Source organism: Anarhichas minor, unplaced genomic scaffold (assembly GCF_050575085.1).
Source record: "Anarhichas minor isolate MPS153535 unplaced genomic scaffold, ASM5057508v1 ptg000136l, whole genome shotgun sequence".
NCBI classification, from domain to species: Eukaryota; Metazoa; Chordata; class Actinopteri; order Perciformes; family Anarhichadidae; genus Anarhichas; species Anarhichas minor.
In genome coordinates, this window is record NW_027466582.1 from 16,926,710 (window position 1) to 16,949,925 (window position 23,216).

General features: G+C 45.4%; 1 protein-coding gene across 4 annotated transcripts; it reads right to left on the reverse strand.

Annotated features, from left to right (window-relative positions):
* Window positions 1-962: 962 nt before the first annotated feature.
* hsf2 (heat shock transcription factor 2) lies at window positions 963-10,085 on the reverse strand. Of its 4 annotated transcripts, XR_012951581.1 has the most exons (14): window positions 9,910-10,084; window positions 9,389-9,497; window positions 7,588-7,715; window positions 7,326-7,450; window positions 7,054-7,129; window positions 6,785-6,846; window positions 6,528-6,606; window positions 6,199-6,332; window positions 5,534-5,800; window positions 4,831-4,933; window positions 4,623-4,757; window positions 4,484-4,544; window positions 4,304-4,370; window positions 2,951-3,024 (listed from the first exon to the last, which is right to left on the reverse strand). XR_012951581.1 is itself a non-coding variant. In XM_076084573.1 (12 exons), the coding sequence occupies exons 1-12, from the start codon at window positions 10,000-10,002 to the stop codon at window positions 2,690-2,692; spliced, it is 1,578 nt and encodes a 525-aa protein (XP_075940688.1). In that variant the 5' UTR covers window positions 10,003-10,085; the 3' UTR covers window positions 963-2,689. The 4 variants fall into 4 exon arrangements, 2 of the variants coding, with proteins under 2 accessions (XP_075940688.1, XP_075940689.1); XM_076084573.1 differs by lacking the exons at window positions 4,484-4,544; window positions 4,623-4,757 and having other exon boundaries at window positions 963-3,024; window positions 9,910-10,085; XM_076084574.1 differs by lacking the exons at window positions 2,951-3,024; window positions 4,304-4,370; window positions 4,484-4,544 and having other exon boundaries at window positions 4,561-4,757.
* Window positions 10,086-23,216: the final 13,131 nt, after the last annotated feature.

A 23,216-nucleotide genomic window follows, 5' to 3' on the forward strand; every position in this document is an offset into this window, starting at 1 on the left:
TGTACGATGACTTTGCTTTTTTATACAATGGCTATATTGGACATATGATGAAATAACTTATATTTTTGGTCATACTGTACTTTGACTTATTGATTTTTTTGACATTCTATGCTATGACTTTTAAAAAAAATGTATTTTGTCATTATATACTAAATTAATTTTGACATACTTTTCTGTGACTTTTATATATAATATACTGTGACTTTTCTTTTTTCGTCATACTATACCATGATTATTTTGGACATCCTATACCATATGACATTTTAATTACATCCTATACTATGACTCTTTTTGACTCACTATATTATGACTACATGACCTTTTTAATGACTTCATGCATCCGCTCTGACGGGAGCTGTCGCTGTTATTACTCCTGTCACTTCATAAGCACGCACGTCCCATTCTTGTGAACACAACCCCTCAGGAACGCCTGGAGGAAGTTCTTCAAATTTGGCACAAAAGTCCACTGAAGGATTACCTCATTTGAATTGAATGGTCATAAATTCACTGCAACCTCATGTCCATCCAAACCTCATGGATGCAACATGTCAGGTCTGCCTAAAGGGAATTTCATCACATGTGGCACAAACGTCCACTTGGGTTCAAGGATGAAGGGAATAGATTTCGGTGGTCACTGTGACCTCACGAAACTCACTCAAGAATTCCTGTGTTACAAAATGATGAAGCGATGACATTTTGGAAAGACATGGATGCAAACTCCAACTAGCTTGTTCGGTGCCATGAAACTTTACACAGGTGTGAAGTTAAGATTAACAATGAAGGCCGAGTTCAAAGAGGGTATCGTCCGAACAAGACTTATCTAACGATCTGCCAACTCAGTGTACATCCGGCTTTGGATACACACACATAATACTTGATGCTGTTGGTTTAACTCTGCACGTGATTATAGATTATAGAAACAGTCTCAGTCTCCTGATGAGAAGCAATGAACGACAAACGAACACTGTAGCATTTGCTTTATTTTAACTGCAAGGCTTGCAACAATGACAGACAGCTCATGGGAAGCGGACAGGTCACAGAGAAGTCACGTGACCCCTGTGGCCATGGAGAGTAAACTATAACCAGCGTCTGAGAACTAAAGCGTGGAGCTACCGGAGGAAACCGGCGCTTCCATATCAGCCAACAGATGGGGGAGGACTTTCCCTGAACCACAACATGAACATACTTAAGCTACTGAACACGATGAGAGTGAAGTTATTTACAGCTGAGATCAGGGCTCGGAGTTCACACCGGTTTTCCTATGTGGTGAAGCAGTCAAAATTACAACACTAGGCCATACATCTTAAACACTGCATATTTAACTGTTGTTGAGAAGAGTTGTTTTACTTTATAAAACCCCCCCCCCCCCCCCCACTCTGCCAGACCACTAAGTGATGTGCAAACTGTGAAATGACTCTTGACGCTTTAACCGTTTGTTCTACTCAAAGGAGCAGGGCTGAACACAACCCTGTCAGAAGGAATGCTGCTTCTCTGCAGAGTACTAGCTTCATGAACAGAAATGTAGCAAAACATAAGAAAACAAAAATCTAAATAAATACATTTTCAAAAGTACATAGAAAAGGTTCAACGTGTTGTTACGTGTTGGTGAAGATGCCGCCGCCTCACTGACTTTGTGGAACCGGATGTGATGCAACGCTTTACTGACGGTGAAGCTACTGAAGACCAAAGATGGATCCAGGTGAGAGTGTCGTGTGCTTACACGAGCCACAGTTTGTGTAAACCAATAAACCGTTTTTACATTTGAGAGCATTGCGTTTATGAAAACATTTAATTCATGGAAATAAAGTGCTCCTATCATCCCTTTTCAGACACACGGCGGTGAAGTCGGTTTACCCCTTTGACCCCTCATCCGTTTCTGCTCGCTTTTCCCTCCAGTCTGAGCTACACGGCGTGTACGTATTCCCAGGATGAAGGGCAGCAGGACTACGCATGTAGAACTGTTTGGATGAGACACCTTTAGGCAGGTAAAGCGCTTTGTGTGTTCATAAACACACAGCAAGGTAAATGTGTGTATACGAGTGGATACAGGAAGTGTTCCGGAGGTATAAGAACCATGTTGAGACATTTAGAGTCTAAACATTTATTGATCAAACAAAACAACGATATTTTTCACGGGTTTTCTTTCTGTTTCCATGTTGGATTAGAATGTTTTGGTACTTAACTTTCCATCATGCTTTGGGTGAAGTGTGATGTTGCCAATAAGTCCAGATGTTCCTATGACAACAGTGAGATTACTCTTGATACAGAAGAACACGGTGATTATGATCTGAAGATATATATAAGACTTGTACGGACACACTCAGCTCTGTGTACATTGTGTGCGTCTTCTGTCCTGACCGAGTCATGACTGTAAGAAGTGGTGCAGGCTTTTTCACTCTAATCTTCTAGGTTCAAAGTTCTAATAACCTGCCAGAGGCTGTTAAACTTATATCATATTTGATGAGAATGTGGCTTATTTTTGTCACTCAATTGTCATCATAAACGCAAAAGTCTTAAATGTAAAAATGTGTACATGGGACAGACTGCAGCCTGGTGCTTCCTTCAGTTCCGTTACTGCTTCTCAACATGCACACCCAAGAGAGGTGAGGGAATACTAACACCCATAGTCAGTACTGTCTGTATCCTGTGGTGGACCAACATCCCTGTCCTACCGGTTCCCCCTCCCCGCTCACAAACCGTCCAGCGCGGTGGCGTCGCCCTCCGCTCCGGCGGGACTCAGTTCGCACATGTAGAAGAGCGACTCGGCGCTGGCCTCCGCCTCCGTCAGAGGCTCCAGGCGGATCAGGGAGCTGCGGGTCCGCTGCTTCGGCTCCGGGCTGGTGTCCAGCAGCTCCGCGGGCGGCTCGGCCTCCACAGAAGCAGCAGCGTTGGAAGAGGCCTGGAGGTGGCTGGTATAGGAGCCCATGCTGCTGCTGCTGGGACCCAGGTCCAGCTCCGGGTGAGTAATGCAGCCATCCAGGATGGCCAGAAGAGGGCAAGACGTGTACTGGATCAACTGCTTATCTGAACACAAGACACCGGAAGAGTCCTTATTTGTTGTATGGAGAAGACCTAAACAACCACACCTCCAGCTACTCCACGCTGTATATACATACACGGCCACATGCAACCATAAATGGTCGATGCAGAGCGCCCCATGAATGTTTATGCAGAGAAATGAGCTGCGTATCAGGGAAACTACGAAAGGAAGTTCCCTCCTAATTCTTCTATTCACATCGTCCTAACAGTGCCCGTGCAGCCACCATGAGGCATTACACATTATGAGTGTCACCGCAACATTTAGGCTCATCTGTTCTGATTGCTTCCAAAATGATCGCATCAATCTGTGGTGTCCCCCCCAACCAGGGGAATCATTTAAAAATGGAAGTTTGACGGGTGAACACTATTTATTTATGTTTTGTTATGGGGAACTTGGCCTGCATTATGATGAGGACTTGGAGGATATGAAGTGTTATCCCTGGCTTTATTTACACAATGCTAATTTACACAACATGTGCAGGTGATGAAGATGTGCTCTGTGAGGTGTGCAGAGAGCGTGGCGCACTGGAGACCCACTCCAATTGTGGCATCGGATAGATGATTTTAGTTTATCTCTGTACTGTCTCTGTCCCTATTGAATAAACCGTACAACAAAAAAAAATAAATATATATATACATTTGTACTGATTTTACACATAAAAACGACATGAAAACTGAATTGGTACTTGGTGACATATGCACAGTGTTGTGATATTACTGAGAACCACTGAAGCTCTGCTCTGCAGCTCTTTAAAGTGATCTGATGTTATCTTGGATTTCAGATCATTTCATCAGCTGCCTACGAGCGCTTGTAGTCTGGCTCTCTCTGCGCTCCGGGAGCGGGGAACGTGATGATGATGATGATGATGATGGCACTAATGAATTATTGAGCAGAATTTGATTCAAGATTCGAGTTGCTTTACGTCTCTGACAATTGAAAGATGCTTAGGGAATAGTCACAGCACAAACACTGCTGGTTTGATTGAAGAGGTGGATCTGTAAGTTACATCACACGTATAATGATTCCACTCGCACACTTCATCCAAGTGTGTCACATTTCCCCCGTCTACATAACGTGCGCATGCATGCATCAAGGTTTCTGTACGAGGGCGCACATTCTCCCGACAAGTTTGGTTTTATAGATCACACCTTCTGTGTGGGCAGAGGCATACGCCGCTTTCAGGTCCCGTTCTGAGTGTACCTGACGGTTATAAATGAGAAGCACGGTAAGTCCAGTGCGAGTGTGAGAGTATCCTGTGCTCACCTGTGTTGACTTCCTCTGTTCTGCCTCGGTTTAGCTGTGCCGTGTTGTCTTTGGAGGACACACCCTCCTGAAAACACACAGAGAGGGAATGATGAATACAAGAAACCAGCTTCAACATAAAACAGGTGGATTAAAGTATAGATTCATCAATAATATTGAAATGGCCTTATGTAGACTGACGGAGTTATTGGTTCACTGAAATCCTTCCATCTGTCTCCAGCGGCTGTAAAGAGATCCTTCACTAACAGATGGAGGAATCCAGAGTTAAATCAATTCTTAAGTTCAGTTGAGACTAATGTCACACTAATAAAGTAGGTACCTTTTGTTTTCCAGAGTACTGTGTTTCTGATGTGCTTTAGTGTATTCAATCATTACTGCACTGTCCTCGTCTGCTCCAACTGTTCTAATGTTGTAATTTGCCTGTATGGATGAATACAGTCAGGGGACCACAGCCCTGAAATAAAAGCCATCAGATGTGTCGTTGATCAGGTGAATTGTCTTTAAGTTTGTTCGTGATGTCATTTTACCTCGAAGGCATCAAAGTCCATGCCAAACTGTTTTCCATAAAGCATGGCCTGGAAGTCCTCCAGACTGCAGTCAATACTGTCCAGATAGTCCATCAGCTCCATCCTGACGACACACACAAAACACCATGTTCCACCAGGAGCCAGCAACTCTTCTTCTTCTTCTTCTCATAAACATGTAGAACATATTAAAGTAGTATCACCACATGGAAAGCCTGACAGACGTACCAGTGGACATTTATTATACATTGGTTACTAGTTACTTTGCTACAGAATAACTACTCCACAACAAATACATGAAACATGAGACTCGTTAATTCTCACAAGCAATTGTAAATAAACAGTTGTACAAAAACATCCCCATTTGCATGGCTTAATAACCTCCACAATCCCTATATTCATTTGAGAAATCGTCCGCTTAGCATTTTAAAATGGAAATGTATTTGTGACATCAGCAGATCATTGTGTGTCACACAAAATTCACAAGTGCAGGGAAGACCCAGCGCTCTCCAGTAGATGGCGGAAATGCAACATTTATGGACGCCAACTGCTGTTAAACCAAACGGAAGAAGAAAATAAGCCTTTTGGTCCAACAGTAGCACTCTCAATAACGCATCAGTGGATACTTCCTGAGCCTAGTAGGCCTGCAATAACGTTCGGAGTGAGCTTCTGTTTCTGTACGAATTACGATTAGGTCGGCACTTACTTGCCCAGCAGGCTGATGTTCTGCGACATCGCCCCGTTCTCGCTCAGGATGGAGTCCATCAGCTTGACGGGGTCCTCCAGACTGAGGCTTGAGGCTTTATTGAGCTGCAGGGCGCTGCTGGTCGCTCCACTGCTGTCGTCTGCTGCTGCTGCCGCTGACACACCAGCCTCCGTCTGTCTGACGTCGTCTGTGCTGGAGGTGCTCACCTCCGTCTCAGCCGGTAGCAACGCACAGCTGTCCAGCTCGACTTCCACGATGTCCATGTCACTGAGGGAGGACGTGTTCATTGAGATACTGCTGACTATTTAATGCACTGGCTGGTCCTTTAAAGTCAACTTATTCAAAGTTTTGTAGTGAAGGACATTCTCAATCAGTACATCAACAAACATTGTCGTCCACACAGAAGTTCATCTACTTCTTCTTTTTCTAAGAACTGGTACACCGATGAAGTTTTGTGGCGGCCAATGTAGTACTTTGAAGTACTAAATGTGTTGAACGCACATAATATATATATGGAGTTACTCACCAATGCATAAGAAAGACTATTAAAAGTCTTTTTTAACCAGGAGTTATACTGAATTGACATAATCACAAAATGAATGGCAGTTTGAAAGCAGGAGAACAGAGTGAATGTCACCTGATGACTTATGGGTAACTGGTCTTACCCTTGCTCGTGGGCTCTGGGCGACCCCTCTGCGACCTCAGCTGCCGACTCGGCGTCACTCTCGGTCAGGTCACAGATGATGACGTCATCCGATACCTCGGAGCCCTTCACGCCGTTCAGACTGTTAACAGACGTCTAAACGGGGACACGCGGGACTTCACAAATATTCATATATAACACGTTGCACATTCAATAGCAGCCTTTTAAAAAGCGACAACAAAAAACACGTGGGCTTACAAAGTGAAGTGTGGGGAGTAACCGATCCTATCAGGAGTGCACTATAGGTGATACTCCCCATGTTTATGTCCCTGGGTTCTGCTGTTTACTGACCTGGTCCACACACACGTTGTCATCGTAGATCTGATGAATGTATTTGGGCTTCTTTCCATTGCTGTTCATAAGAAGTGGCCTGTCAAAAGGACAACAACAGTTAAAGTTCATACAGACGAGGGTTTACATTATGCTGGTTTACTGTCGTTGGTCAAAAATACAACATTGAGGATTTAAATATTAGATTATTCATGGAGGTCATTCCAGTAAAAATTACAAAAAATGAAGGGGTCTTTTTCTTGTCAGTGTGAACTCACCTTTTGCGTTTTAAATTCAGGATGCGGTTGTTCTGCACCAATGTGACGATGAAGTGAATCAGCTGAAAAGAGAAGAGTCTCTGAGACTGAACAGAACACCTGCTGCGTGTGGTGACATTAGACTTCCCTTTCTAAAGTAAGTAATCAACGCCACAACAATGTAAACATGGGAACTGAATAGAAATGAACTGTGTTTATATTTCTAATAGGCACAGTCCACCTCAAGCTGTTAATACTCAGTCACTGGGTTCATCCGGTGCAGTGCTCACCTTTTTGATGAGCTGTTGTTGGTGGGCATGTATCTGTCGCAGATCTGAGATCTCCCTCCACAGAGCTTCATTCTCCCTGAACAAAAACAAAAAACAAGTTTAATCTACAGTCTGCAACACCAACCCTGTCTCCTCTGAGTTCCTGTAGCTTAATTTAAAACGGTCAGAGCTACTGCAGGACTTCTGGTTTCTGACGAGTCATCTGAAATGTGTTTTCCTTCTCTGTGGCGGCAATGTTGAAGCTGTAATATTGCACAGAGCTTCACGCTCACCTCTTGAGTGTTGCCAGCCTGACGTCGATGTTCTCCTGTTTGCTGTGGACGCTGTGAACACTCGCCAAGATCTGGCTCAGGTCATCCTGTCGAATCTTGTTGTCCTCTGGCCGAGTGTTGGAAACCTGACGGACAGTAATTACAATCAAATCTAGTGTTTGCAGCATCTTAACCCCGGAAGCTCTGTCCTGAATGTAGAGCGATGACGAGGCTTCTGGCAAGTGTCACAGTGAGCATGCAGAATACATAGAGATGACCCCACCTTCCTTTTGATGTTCTCCAGCAGGTTGTCCTGTCCATGTTTGAAGTAGGGGTGCTGAAACTCCACTGGGCCGTCTCTCTCCTGTTTCACAACGCCTGTGTCGATGTGCATCACTTTACGGAATCCATCTGCGCAAGGACACGAACACACAGATGTAAACGCAGAAACTTCCAGAAATAGCCCCACTCCAGCCAATTTGTCTGCGGTATCTGTGTGTATGACACGGGTGTAAAACGAGGTGTAAGAGCAGAAAGAGAGAGCAGGGTGTCTGCGTGTGCACGAGGGGAGACCTGGAGAGACCCCGCCCCCGTCTCTCAGCTATTCATAGAGAGGGGAGGACAGCCAACATGCAATGCAGGCAGCTACAAGTGAGGAGCTAGCTAGCAGCACGCTAGGAAGAGTCACACAAACAAATGGGATTACAATGTGTCAGGTGATCGTCTTGTATGCGGGAGGCTAAGCTACACTCAACAGCAGTACACAAGAGTCTTGACTACCTTCTCTGGCTTGTTGGCTAAATGTTAGCAAGTGCTTAAACATTTGCATTGCTAGCTAACACAGCCTGGTGTCCCACTGCTAGAACCAGCTCTGGCTCCTAGGCTGTGGTCTAAAAGAAAAACATAAACACCCTAATGTCTTTTCCTAAACACTATACCTTGATCTCAATGGAAAAGGTCATGAGGTCAAGGAGAGAAGTGAATGAGAATTCACTAGGATTTAGGAAAAGAGACCCACGGAGCTCAGAGAATCCCACTGCACTGTCACTAAGCTATGCAATTATGACGCAAGTCGGCTGTGGGGAAACTACAACGCTCCAAAGATGGAACCGACAAGTTCAGTTATGTGCCATAACATTAAAACTGTTCAATATCAATGTTTCCTATGTGCAATAATGTAAATTATATATATATATATATATACATATATATATATACACACACACACACACACACACTGATATTCTTTCACTTGGTATAATTAATCGCATATCTAACACCAAACCAGATTTTCTGCACTGGACCACCCGACAGAGTCTGTCCTGCTGATGACCGCAGAAGTATCTCGGAGCAACAGCTGATTCAATGTTTACACTGTGCATTGCAGTTACTGTGGTTACCATGGCCTTCGTCCATGCATCGTGCAGCTCTGTTTTACCCTCAACAGAGCTGCTTCTACAGCTGCAAGGATTAGTAGATTAATCGATGGAAAGAAAACACTTGATTGATTGAATTGCTGTAGTGCTTTTCCAGTTAAAATGTCAAACATTTGCTGGTACAAAGATCCACGATGTTAGGGTGTGATGCTCTCCTTTGTCTTATATGTCAGTAAACAGAGTATATTTTGGTTTTGGACTGTTGGCTGAATTAAACAAGCCATCGGACCACATCAACTTGGACTGTGGGAAATTACAACAGCTATTTTCTCACATAGTATCAACAAATATTTGATCAATTAAAAATAAGTACCTGCTGATTATTTGATAGTGACAATGACTGTTAGTTGCAGCCCTGCCTGGTCCTGTCCATGCTTTTTCTACTTGGTTAAGAGGCGAGTCAGTACTAGGGCAATAACCTAACAGGCTAGTTTCTCGCTTCTCAGCCTTTATGGGTTAGGTTTTCAGGGCTATGTATCACTACTTACCGTGTGTGTGTGTGTGTGTCATCTGGCTTACAAAGTGTGGCTGCAGACTGACCAAGTGAAGGCAGAATAAGACAGCCTTTCCCAGTAGAAACAACTGCAAAGCAATGACTACCAACTAAATGTATCACAAACCACGACACGTAGATACACGCAGTCTTACACATGTTCAGCTGCCTGATGAAACTGGCCATGTTGTTGTGCTTGAAGAACTTGGGGAGGATCTCCTTGGCAAAGTGCTGCTCGTCCAACACAAGGAAACTGTTGCCCTCCTGGAAACAACCAATGACAGTCAGAACAGCGTCTCAGTGGGCCACTGGATCTATTTCCATAGTGCCACTTCACTTCATGCTCACACATAGCTTTATAAGGACTCGGTGGCCAGAAAGCATGGAGGAACTGATGCTAGCATGACGCACAGACTGGATTTGGCCCAGCGTGCAAGCTACCGTTACACGATGAAGATGAACTACTAGCTAGCTAACAGTTAGCTTCGGCTAATGCTCGCCGATAGCTCGGTGGCTGTTGAATCTTAACAGTTCATTGTTGTTAGCGTGGCGAAATGCTACATTGACTTCCGGGCTAATCTCACTGCCTAGCTAACGTCGGCTCTCTGCTTTGCGTTAGCTGTTAGAACTGGCGTGCTAACTAGCTAAAGGTAGACAATTGCAACGCTAGCGTTACCTGGCTCCAGCTAATAAACTCATTGGTGTCGGCATCCTCGACAAGCGTCCACAGCTTGGTGAGGAAAGCCGGGACGTTCGAGTTGTGTTTCATCTCGTAAATCCAACGACACAAGCGCCTCTGCTGAAATGCTGCTGAAAGCCTGTTGTTGTTTCAGAGAATGTTATCGCTTACAACTTCCGGTTCCAGTGAACGGGAGCGGATTGGTGGAAAACACTTCTCACGTGTGTAGAGACGGAGCGCAATTACTTTTTTTGTATTAAATGAATTTACTTATTTATTTACATTTCATTGTTATTGTCGTTAATCTTTTTTTTCAATTTTGCAGAATGTCTGTTCACATTCTTCAATAAAAAAGCTCCACTTATTAGGGAGCATAGGAATAACATTTCATTCAGCATTGTGAAATTGCTCAACTCAACGGTGAACTCGTGTTGCGAATTTTATTGCTTTTTCACTTGATATGTAATATGCAACCTTCAAAATGATACATGTGTCAGTGTTTATTTCAGTAGAAATAGAAGTAGAAAAGAAATGCCCAACCTCTTAATAGGTGGAAGATACCTATTTAAATCATACTTCATAAAATCAGCACATCAGAAAATACTGATCTCAATTCAGAGTGGTTTTCCCAAATCTACTCCATCCATCCATCCATCCATTTTCCACCGCTTATCCGGGGTCGGGTCGCGGTGGCAGTAGGTCAAGCAGGCCGACCCAGACCTCCCTCTCACCGGCAACATGTTCCAGCTCATTCTGGGGGATCCCGAGGCGTTCCCAGGCCAGCTGGGAGATGTAATCTCTCCAGCGTGTTCTGGGTCTTCCCCGGGGTCTCTTCCCAGTTGGACGTGCCTGGAAAACCTCCAGTGGGAGGCGTCCAGGAGGCATCCTAATTAGATGCCCGAACCACCTCAGCTGACTCCTTTCGACGCGAAGGAGTAGCGGCTCGACTCCAAGCTCCCTCCTGATGACCGAGCTCCTTACCCTATCTCTAAGGCTGAGCCCGGCCACCCTACGGAGGAAGCTCATTTCGGCCGCTTGTAGCCGCGACCTTGTCCTTTCGGTCACGACCCAGAGTTCGTGACCATAGGTGAGGGTAGGAACGTAGACCGAGTGGTAAATTGAGAGCTTTGCCTTCCGGCTCAGCTCCCTCTTCACCAAGACGGTCCGGTGCAGCGCCTGCTTTACTGCTGCAGCTGCACCGATCCGTCTGTCGATCTCCCGCTCCATCTTACCCTCACTCGTGAACAAGACCCCGAGATACTTAAACTCCTTCGCTTGAGGTAGGCACTCCGTCCCCACCTGGAGGGAGCAATCCACCGGTTTCCGGCAGAGCACCATGGCCTCAGATTTGGAGGTGCTAACTCTCATCCCCGCCGCTTCACACTCGGCTGCAAACCGTCCCAGTGAATGCTGGAGGTCACGATCCGAGGAGGCTAACAGGACCACATCATCTGCAAATAGCAGAGAGGCGATCCCGAGACCCCCGAAACTGACGTTCTCCGCCCCCAGGCTGCGCCTAGATATCCTGTCCATGAAAATCACGAACAGGACCGGTGACAAAGGGCAGCCCTGGCGGAGGCCAACACCCACCGGGAACGTGTCTGACTTATTGCCGAGAATGCGGACACAGCTCCTACTGCAGTCGTACAGAGACCGGATCGCCCGTTGTAACGGGTCCGGCACCCCATACTCCCGCAGCACCCCCCACAAGACCCCCCGAGGGACCCGGTCGAAAGCCTTCTCCAAGTCCACAAAGCACATGTAGACTGGTTGGGCAAACTCCCAGAGCCCCTCCAGTAGTCTTGCGAGGGTAAAGAGCTGGTCCACTGTTCCACGGCCGGGACGGAATCCGCACTGCTCCTCTTGAATCTGAGGTTCGACAAGCGGTCGGAGCCTCCTTTCCAGCACCCTGGCATAAGCCTTTCCCGGGAGGCTGAGTAGTGTGATACCCCGGTAATTCGAGCACACTCTCCGGTCCCCCTTTTTGAAGATGGGAACCACCACCCCGGTCTGCCATTCCATGGGCACTGATCCCGACCCCCATGCGACATTGAAGAGGCGTGTCAGCCAGGACAGCCCAACTATGTCCAGCGCCTTCAGCATCTCAGGGCGGATCTCATCCACCCCCGGCGCCTTGCCACCAAGGAGCTTTTTAACTACCTCAGCGACCTCTGCCAGGGATATGGGTGAGCCTCCCCCTAGGTCCTCAGGCGCTGCCTCCTCTGCAGAGGACATGTTGGTCGGGTTTAGGAGTTCCTCAAAGTGCTCTTTCCACCGCCCGACGATGTCCTCCGTCCGGGTTAGCAGTTCCCCCCCCCTGCTGAGAACAGCCTGGGGTAAGCCCTGCTTTCCCTTCCTGAGCCGTCGGATGGTTTGCCAGAACCTCCTTGAGGCCAACCGAAAGTCCTTCTCCATGGCCTCCCCGAACTCCTCCCATGCCCGAGTTTTAGCATTCGCGACCACCGCAGCTGCAGCCCTTCTGGCCTGACGATACCTGTCAGCTGCTTCAGGAGACCCCTGGGCCAACCAGGCCTTGAAGGTCTCCTTCTTCAGCTTGACGGCTTCCCTCACCTCCGGTGTCCACCACCGGGTTCTCGGGTTGCCGCCACGACAGGCACCGATGACCTTCCGGCCACAGCTCCTAGCGGCCGCGTCCACAATAGAGGCTTTGAACATGGTCCACTCGGATTCCGTGTCCCCAACCTCCCTCGGGATGTGTGAGAAGTTCTTCCGGAGGTGGGAGTTAAAGACCTCCCGGACAGGTTCCTCCGCCAGACGTTCCCAGTTTACCCTCACTACACGTTTGGGTTTACCGGGTCTTTCCAACCGGTTCCCCTGCCATCTGATCCAACTCACCACCAGGTGGTGATCAGTTGACAGCTCTGCTCCTCTCTTCACCCGAGTGTCCAAGACATACGGCCGCAAATCAAATGATACGATTACAAAGTCGATCATTGATCTCCGGCCTAAGGTGTTCTGGTACCAGGTACACTTATGAGCCACCTTATGTTCGAACATAGTGTTCGTTATGGCCAAACCGTGGCAAGCACAGAAGTCCAATAACGAAACACCATTCGGGTTCAGATCGGGCAAGCCGTTCCTCCCAATCACCCCCCGCCAGGTTTCTCCGTCATTGCCAACGTGAGCGTTGAAGTCCCCCAGGAGAACTATGGAGTCGGTAGGCGGCGCCCTTTCCAGGACCCCTCCCACCGACTCCAAGAAGGCCGGATACTCCGAACTGCTGTTTGGTGCATAAGCACAAACCACAGTCAGAGCCTTGCTCCCCGCAACCCGTAGGCGCATGGAGGCGACCCTCTCGCTCTCCGGGGAGAACTCCAACACAGCGGCGCTCAGCCGGGGGCTCGTGAGTATCCCCACTCCCGCCCGGCGCCTCTCACCCTGGGCAACTCCGGAAAAGGACAAAGTCCAACCCCTCTCCAGGAGCTTGGTTCCAGAGCCAATGCTGTGTGTGGAGGTGAGTCCAACTATTTCTAGCTGGTATCGCTCCACCTCCTGCACCAGCTCCGGCTCTTTCCCCACTAGCGAGGTGACGTTCCACGTCCCTAGAGCTAGTCTATGTCGCCGGCGATCGGCATGCCCGGGCCTCCCGCCCGACCTACCGCCCGGTCTGCATAGCACCCGACCCCGATGCGTGTCCCTGCGGGTGGTGGGTCCACAGGGTGGCTGCTCCATGGTGTTTATTCGGGCTGAGCCCGACCGGGCCCCATGGGCAAAGGCCCGGCCACCAGACGCTCGCCTACGAGCTCCCCTCCTGGGTCTGGCTCCGGGAGGGTGCCCCGGTTTCCCTGGTCCGGGCGAGGTGACTTTAGTCCGTGGGCTGCTTATCATTAGGGTCGTTTTGAACCGCTCTTAGTCTGGGCTCTCCCCTGAAACCTGTTTGCCTTGGGAGACCCTACCAGGGGCTAGTGCCCCGGACAACATAGCTCCCAGGATCACTGAGCCACTCAAACTCCTCCACCACGATAAGGTGGCGATTCGCGGAGGATCGCCACCTTCGCCACTCCGAATTTTATTGCTTTTTCACTTGATATGTAATATGCAACCTTCAAAATGATACATGTGTCAGTGTTTATTTCAGTAGAAATAGAAGTAGAAAAGAAATGCCCAACCTCTTAATAGGTGGAAGATACCTATTTAAATCATACTTCATAAAATCAGCACATCAGAAAATACTGATCTCAATTCAGAGTGGTTTTCCCAAATCTACTCAGTTATGGAAACTAACCTTCCCAGAAATCTTAGCAGAAAAAGTTTGGTCAGACCCGAATAAATTCCCCATTCCAAATAATTGGGATTAGCCAGACCCAGTATTGCAGACGAGTCACTAAATATCATTATTTTACAAGGTTGAATCTGTTCACTCCACTGGACTGCCATTGAAATAGCGTACAGCTCTACTGTATACAGGCAGGTAGTTGGATGTTAATTTATAGAGACCGTCATTCAGCCCCTGGCTGCTGGCCCGTCTGTCAAAATGAAAAGATGTTCTCTGTACCTATTTTCCAAGTAGCAATAGTCTCTATTTGTACTTCTCACTTCGGCCTCAAGTAACTCCAGATCAAGTTTCAGGGTCTGCAGCAGCAATATCGGTACAGAGGGCCACAATAGTGCAGGGCAGAACTCTTGAGCATTCAACCCCATATCTCCTGCCACTAAGCCCCTCACACTACCAAAGCCTGTGCCACCTCTCTCTCTTGCTGCACTCTTGCACCACCTGGTGATTTTCCCTTCAGGCTGAGCCAGGCGGCAATCTCCGGTTCTGAAAAGTGAAGCCAATGTTGAAGTGTCTTAAACCTGCATTCTTTCTACTGGCAATCAGCGGGCAAGTCCTCTGCCAAAAGAAGTCTGATTGTATAGAAGTCTATGAGAAAATGACTCTACTTCTCACTTGATTTATTACCTCAGTAAACATTGTAAACATGAGTTTATGGTCTCAATCTCTAGTTTCAAGTCTTCTTCAATACAGCATGATATTCATTTAGTAAATTACAGTCCATTTAGAGTCAAATAGACCATAAAACAGGTTATGCTTTATTTATCATTATCAGCATCAGTTATGCAGTATCAGGGTCATCTTACCTAATGATGATTACATTGAAGATGGCCAGCTCCTCATTGTTCCTCATAGGTGGAAACATCAGATTTTAAGAGGCTTTTTAAAGAAAGTGTAGGACATCATGTGGCCACTAGATGGAATCCTTAACTCACTGCAAAACCTGATTGCTGTCAAACCAGCATGCTGCCAGTACTGATGCATGCAATCTGTTTACTACTTCACTATTTCATACAGCCGGTCTTCTGTAAGTATAATTGAAGTTATCTGCCTTTAGTCCTGCTTTTACAACCTGTCTGCACTTAGTACCAATAAACCTTTTATAAGAACCATCCCTGTTGTCTGTTTCCATTTATCTCAACACTTCCTCTATCTGTTTCACATTACACGTTTTGTAGCTGTATCATGATTAGATCATTCTAATGAATCAGCCTTTATTTGGGACCTTACAGTCCACAGATTTTCTCTGACAGAAGTAATTGAGGGTAAGCTCTCATTTATAACCATCTTTTCAGAAAACCAATTTCACATCTAAATAAAACTTTAGCAGATAGAGCGGGTTAGAGCGGTGTGGTTAATCAGCAGAGGCATGCCATTATAATTTTGAAAGGAAGAAAGGAAAGGTTTCTGGGCCTAACTTTCAGGCTGGTGGCCATGACTGCTGAGTGAGGTTGACAAGTGTTGGGCTAATTGGATTGGAGGGTAATATTACATCAAAAGACGTCACCCGCTCCTTTAAAATGGCTGTAATTAGGACATTCTTTAACCTCGGACACAGGGGAGATTATGGAGGAGCAGGAATCAGAGCGCATTACAACCACCCAGATGACACATTCATTTCATAATGCACAAGATAAATAGTCCTCATACTATACAGTACCCACAGGGACCCTTTTTATCTCCAAAGTAGAATTCACTTCCTGTCAGTTTGGATATAAATTGGGACAAGGAGTCATTGAATTAAACATGTATATATATTGATCCAAGTTTCAGAATTTTAAGCAATAGGTTTGAAAATAGATTTTATGTTTAGATGGGTACTTTGTCAGAAAATACGATTTATTTTTGCAGGTTGCATATGACCCAGTTAAATTCTAATGGCACATTGCGATTGATACAATAATCACTATATGGCGAGGACATTTAGTGGGAAATGTAAGACTCGTCAGAAGGTAAAGCGAGCACACGTGACACGACATCACTGAAACACAGAGTTGAGCATCGTTTAAAAAATGACGATACCAGTACCCTTGAAGCGTTAACAATATTAACAGAGTACTTCATTTAATACCTTCTTTTATGACTCAGTTCGATGCCCATCATGGGAATGGAGGCATTCAGTGTCGCAAAATGCCACCCCCACCGCATTTATTTTGATCAGATGCCACAGGCGTGAAGTATAGCCGTACTTTCCAACGTCTTGGTGGCATCTCAGCGCACTGAACTCGCCGTACTGTGTGGGCTGCAGCTGCTGCTGTAGTGGGCCGATCACACATAGCATTGAAAGAAACACCAGATCAAAAACACTCACAGCATGGGTCAAGTTTACTTTCGCCAACCTGTTGATGAATTAAAATAAAATATGAATACTAATCATTGACATCCCAATTGTTGCAGAGATAGCGTTGCCCTGTGGCAGATCACACATACCAGCTCAGAAAAATACAACATCTGGCGTCACATCATGATGGAGTGGGTCACCGAAGAGCATCTCAGTGGAGGGGAACAGATTTGGATATGAGAGTAAGATCGATTTTCCTTCTTGAGCAAATAACAATAATAAGTGGCCATTAATAGACCTCTGAGCTGACCTTTGACCCTGACCTCATCCTGGTTTTCTGTGAATTCCGTGACATGTAGCACAGTTATGTCAGTGTTTTAAATACATATGTAAGGTAGAACCAAAGCATTCCTGACTAATACCCAAACCTGGCCTGTGTGTGTGTGTGTGTGTGTGTGTGTTGTTTCAGAGCAGGTAAGAGTCTGCATACTGAGCTGTGCTGTGGACTTGGAACACAGAGTGGTTGGAAAGAACAGACATTTTCCATTGGATGGAGAACTTGGACATTTGTTTTATAGTTGTTGTTCTCTCTCATTACTTGATTAATATTGAAGTCTAGCAGGACAAAAAAAGACCCAGAAGAAGAAGACGGAAAAAAAAGAGCGGCATTACAGCTGACCTCGGCAGATTTATTTTTTCGCCTAATGTTTTGGAGTTGGCCAAGCGGGTATTAAGCGTCCTAGACTGCCAAAGCATGCCTTTTACTGCATTTTCAAACAGTGTTTGATTAAGTGTAACTCAATATGCCTCTTTCTATAAACTGATGCTGTATTTCAATGCCCCCCTCCCGCTAAACACAAAATTGAAAATAAATGATCTCACCAAAAAAGTGGTTATTTTTAAGACCTCTGTATTATAGTGCAACAATAAAACACACCTCCCCAGCTTTTCACTTTGTCTGTGTCTCTCCTCAGGAAGCTATTTCTCCAAACATTATAAAAACCCACTTCTCTTTGTCTTTTGTTTCTCTGTACAGGCAGGAAGTTCTTTTTTCAAAGGGACATCAAATACATTTCTTTGGAGATTTGGAAATGATTTGACACTACCTGCCAGCCAAAATAATTCAACAACCACAACACATGTTTCAGCACTTGAGACCAGAGAGTCCTGGCTAACTCAACAGGTTGAAACAAGAAGTTACCAGAGGCCATAGAGAACAATTCAAGACTAGCTGGAAGTCAACACCGCCCACCTGTCACATTTGTGTGGGTGCGCTTCTGCACGTGCGGCTGCTATCTAGAAGGCACTGTAAACACACTCAACATATCATTGCTATTTCAATTGTTTCACAGCTCAGATTCAAAAACAGGTGGTGTTGTCCGTTGCCCCATAGATTTCTCCTCCTCCAGCTGTGGGGCCTAAGGAGGGTAAGAAAGCTCAGCAGCTACAAGACTAACTGCTATGGAATTTGGTGTAGATGTTCATTTGCCACTTAAGGATATTGCTAACTCCTTGATCTCTCCTCTAGCACTCCAACAGTATCTACACGTATACACTAGAAATATCAAAATCTATGTCACAGATCCCCTCCAAAATTATCAAACACATTTATGCATCCCAGAATATGAACTCCTTTAATTTTAGACACTAACAAAATCCTCTGGTCCCACTCTTGGGTTAAAAAAGGTGAAATCGTCTAAAAGGGATCTCTTAATCTAGTGGCTTTAGCTGCTGTAATGGATCAAGGTGTCCTCATACAAGGGTTTGTATGATATCGAAAAGCAGATGAAAATTGGCCTCTCTGGCTAACTCTGGCTCACTTACAGTTTGACTGTTAATTGGTGTGCATTGTCCCTTCAAAATAAAAAAAATAAAAAAAATGACCCACTGGATTAGGAAAAACAGTTGAAACGTGGGAAAACTTGTTTACCCTCCCAATGGATCCACCCTGGTGACACTGGGATGTATGACAGACAAGTACCAGTCTGAACTCTTGTGTAACTTGGTACACATTTGACAAACTGCTCCATTTCACATTCCCCACACAGTTTAACACAGGTTGACTGAGCTCCGACACTCAGCCACAACCCTCTGACCCTGCACCACAGCGTGATTATAGAACGATGGGCAAAAGGAAAGTTATGCAGGATACGAAAACACACAGCGTGGTGACGGCAATGGTTTGGCAGCACATTGGCAAACACATCACAGATCCCTCACCGAGATCTTCTTACATCAGATTGACAGTTTGAAGGACGTTTTATGACGTCTTACTCCTGTGTCTTCCAACAAAACAATTCAGATATCACTCCCTGAGACAGTTATGGAGAGAGAGAGCTGATACCTAAACCGAAAGAAACTGATCAGTGACAGTCAGTGCTATAATTTGGCCATTGATGCTCTGAGATACTCATGGAAATGTAAATCTCTGACATAAAGGTTTTCTAACGCACCTTTAACAACTGATACAGTGTATATGTCCCTGTACTCCCTTCTCATTTCAAACCCAAAGTGAAGCTGCGAGCCCCTTAACCAGCTCCAACCATCCTTGTAAACTTGTTACAGCGCTAATACAAAAAGTCATAGCAATAAAACGTGAACGCGATTGCTTTAAAACCTGTGTGCCAGCTGCCTCACGCTTTTTTATCGTTTGCATATTCATTTTGTTTTTTCTCATACGTTTCTGCCGTGACACGAGGCCCCAGGAGACACAGAGCGCAGTCGCTTTCGTTTAACAAACCCAGGAGGCCAACCAGTGAGAGGGTTACATTTTTAGATATATAGCTCATCCACTGGACAGGATATCTGTATTTGTATTTGTTGGACACAGAGGTGTGAAGGTTGTATAACGGCTTATAACTTCTTCATGTGGTAGTGTATGCATGTGTCTTTGATTGTGTGTATGTACGGATATGTATGTGTGTGTGTGTGTGTGTGTGTGTGTGTGTGTGTGTGTGTGGGGGGGGTGTAAATGCGTGGGTGAAAGTAGTATTCTCTCATCTGCCAATTGAAAGTAAGGTCAGTCAGGTGGGGAACTACAAAGACAGGATATCATTAGTGGGAGCTGAAGTCACAGCTATGGTATCAACACTGCGTGAAATGAGGTCAGTCCTGTAAGCAGATGGTGGGAGAGAAGCTAACAATTAAATAAAAATACGAACCAGAAAAAAAAAAAGAAATCATCAAAGAATGGTGCTTGCAATCCGTCCAACCCACTCGCTACAGTGAACATTGATACTGGGCCATTCTACAAACCCAAGATTATGTCCAATGACCACATGTGAGTAATCTTTGTCATTAATTATCCTCCCAATATCTGTGGATGGCAACTGTAGCATGGGTAAATAAAGGCTGTTTTATGAATCTGAACCATTGTGGAATCGTGTACATGCACAAGACTAATTTCCACTTCATGAAATAAGAACAAGAGCTCTGGAGACAACATTGTCCATAAGATGGGTTGGCCAGTAAGGGATAGAAAGAGCAAATTCATGCATTCTAAAATAATTGATAGATATTGTTATACTCTCCAGTCAGACTAAAAAAGCTTTGTTTAAATGTCGAAGTAATGGGTGCCTGAAATGTAAGAGCTCTTTGCGTACTTTTGTACACCTCATGGAACATGATCTCATCCCTACTCGTCATGTTTTTCTGGAGTCAATAGTTAACGGTGTAACATTTGTGAAACTACTTGGTTAGGGTTAAGAAAAGGAATCTGGTTTGGTTTAGAATAACTATGCTTGTAAAGTAACTTAAGCCAAGTACTTTAGGTTACATAACCTCAAAAGTAAAAATCCAACTTTTGTTTTCACATAACGCTGGTCCCCTGAGTTAACCATTTTAGACCCAAGTGGTTGGGGCAATTGGGCCAAGTGGTGGGATCAGCCCCTGAAAAGTGTGTTTTTGTCTTCTTGTAGACAAATCTGTTGTACCATCTGGACTTACAAAAGCACAGTTTGGGTTAGCTCTAGCAGGCTTACTTAATACAGCCAGGATTATACTAAGTAACTGGAAAAATTCAAGCACACCTTGTTACAAGGACTTGATACTCATGACGGTTACAGCGTCATACAAGTTATTGCTAGCACAGCTTCTTCCACATTAATGTTGGGGATTATTAGATTGTAATAGAAAGCCTTAACGTGTGACATGTGGGGTGCTGTGAGTAGTCTGGAGGGGGAGATGATGAGACCTTTCATGCTGAGCTGTTGTGTTTGTAGCTACAGACTACACATGGAAAGTAACGTTTGTACTGTTATGTTGCAGGATGTTTGAGAAGAAAATAAATCCTTATGACAATAAAGAAAAAAAGATTTTAAACAGGGAAATAAAACCATGCCTACATTGTAACACATGAAAATAATTAAAGATGTCGTTTTTAGATCCTCTGAAGTTTTGATGACAGAGTGCCAATTTAGGCAGCCTGCAAATGATTGAGATGTTTAACAACGTGCTGTGGAACCAGTAGATATCAACAAGCTGTCATTCCTAACCTGACAGAGTCTTGTTAGGGGGGGCGCAGCTTGACACAGTAGGTTATTGAATGTCGGCTGTGGAAATTCGAAAGTATTTAAATGCACCGCGGATGATTAAAATAGAATACAATATGTCAGCAGAATAATCCCCCCTTCATAACACACACACTCTCGCACAGACGTATGCAACAGAGATAGCGCTAACAGTGAAGCTTCTCATATGTCGACCTTCAGCTCCCTGTCTCTGTCAACAGCGTGAACTGGAAGCTGCTCAATACAATCATATCTCAAGTTTGTTTACCCTGAGTTCCCGAAAGGCCTTAACTGGGTCTCAGGGACACAATTTCCAGTTCTGGTTTTGTCCATCTTTACTGTCTCAAGTCTCTTAACACAAATGTTATGTCTGGAAACCCCATCAGCATTGCAGCCTGTTGAGGAAACTACACTTGCTTTGCTGGGGAGCCCAATGATCCATGTTGCTATGGACACCATTCGATGCTATAATAAACAGCAGATAACCTTGTACTGCGTATTTTAGAAAACTTCAAAAATGGTTTGCTTTAAGTCACCATGTTTTGATTATTGCAACAAACTTATGCAGTTAGAACCAACGTTCTTAGCTCATGGCAAGGCAACTCTGTATCTTTGTTTTCTTGACCATGCGAACCTTCAGACAGTTTATCCTGGAAGCCATTCGTGACATTGCAATCATTTCTTCCCATGAAAAAGTGCCATGTGCTGCACCAGGTGGCCGTGATTGTCGGATTGTCTTTTTTGGGTTCCACAATGGGTATGGAGGTTTCAGACATTGTTAGATGGTCTGACAAGCGGTTTGTTTTGGGCATAATGAGGTATTGCGACCCAGACAAACCAGACTCACGTTGCCTGCGTCTGGACCTCATAAGTTTCACTTGAACACAATGCAAAGACTACAGCCAACGGCCAACTAGCCCGTACGTTCTGTGCCTTTGTGAGAGGAAACTCTCCTTACCAGCAGGTGGCGGTAGTCTGTATTCGCCATTCAAAAATGGAAACCGGAAGACCGGGGGCTGCGGGTATACAAGCCATTCTTATGATACATACATAAAACAAAGCAGCGTTGGACGACCATTTTCATAGCACTCTGGCGCACCACTTAAGCTTCATTCTAGATAGCCGTGTCGTTGTGAAAATAGTGAAATGATCAGATGAAATGAAGACGGAAAATGAGAAGAGCTTTCCTCACTTCTGTTTCTCTTACCCTGCAGTGATTTGCTTGACCTTTGAGTGATTTCTCTCCCCGACAGGACGATTCGGCCGATTCAACACCCCGAATCGTCCGACAAGCCGCCGACACGGGCAGACTAGTGCTAATGCAAAACTAGGGAGGCAGGCGATCACCGGCGGCCCGAAAATAGCTGATGGTGGACAACTTGTGTATCAGTGTCTTTATGAAGAGACCCTCATCATGGGGCGTCTGTATTCAGCTGAATAATCAACAGCTGCTCCTGGAGTCCATGCTGTGACTGTCCGTCACATGATTCTGTGCACAGACTGATTAAAAGTACCATCGAAAGTATGTGAAAGGGACATTCATACATCCCGGGCAGTCTTTCTGGAATTTGTTTGATGAATCAACATTTCAGCCCATTTTGCTCTGAAGCACTTCACTAGAATAAGCTTATCTCCAGTTCTTAAAAGTACCACTAATCACTGTACTCCCTTCACTCCCACCCCCACCCGTGGGTGCACTTCAGGAGGCTAGGTTCCCTCTTTGTCCTGGCTCTGCTCTGGCCTTTTCACAGGGCAACTCCCTATTGTGAAGTTACTTAGACATTCTGGATACATCCTCCAACCCACACACAACCTCTCTCACTACACACACACACACACACACACACACACTCTAACCCCAGGAGACGATAACCTTTGTGAGTTGCTCACTGCATTTCACTATGATGGACTTTTACAGCCAGACTTACATGGCTGGAGCATGGTGGAGTAGTGGAAGCCACGGCAGGGCCTCAGATCAAGAAGAATTCAACAATGCACTCTTCTTCTGTGGCCCCGTGAAAGGCCTCTCCAGCAGAATTGTGACTTCTAATGAAGCAGATTGAGTTATCGAGGCTATAAATACTCACAGCGGATAAGGGAGGTTCTGTTCACTGCTGTGTGTGCAAGTGTGTGTGTGTCAATTGGTACTTTGTTATAGGTTTGTGAAGAAATGGAGAGATAATCAAGCTGTTTGCGCAAATTAATTTGCTGCAGTTCTAAC

Excerpts from the sequence above, each read along its gene's own strand:
- hsf2 (XM_076084573.1), bottom strand. The coding sequence starts at position 10,002 with ATGAAACACAACTCGAACGTCCCGGCTTTCCTCACCAAGCTGTGGACG. Across the intron at positions 7,716-9,388 it reads CATCAGGCAGCTGAACATGT|ATGGATTCCGTAAAGTGATG; the intron begins GTAAGACTGCGT and ends GTCCTTGCGCAG. Across the intron at positions 6,333-6,527 it reads ACAACGTGTGTGTGGACCAG|ACGTCTGTTAACAGTCTGAA; the intron begins GTCAGTAAACAG and ends GTCCCCGTTTAG.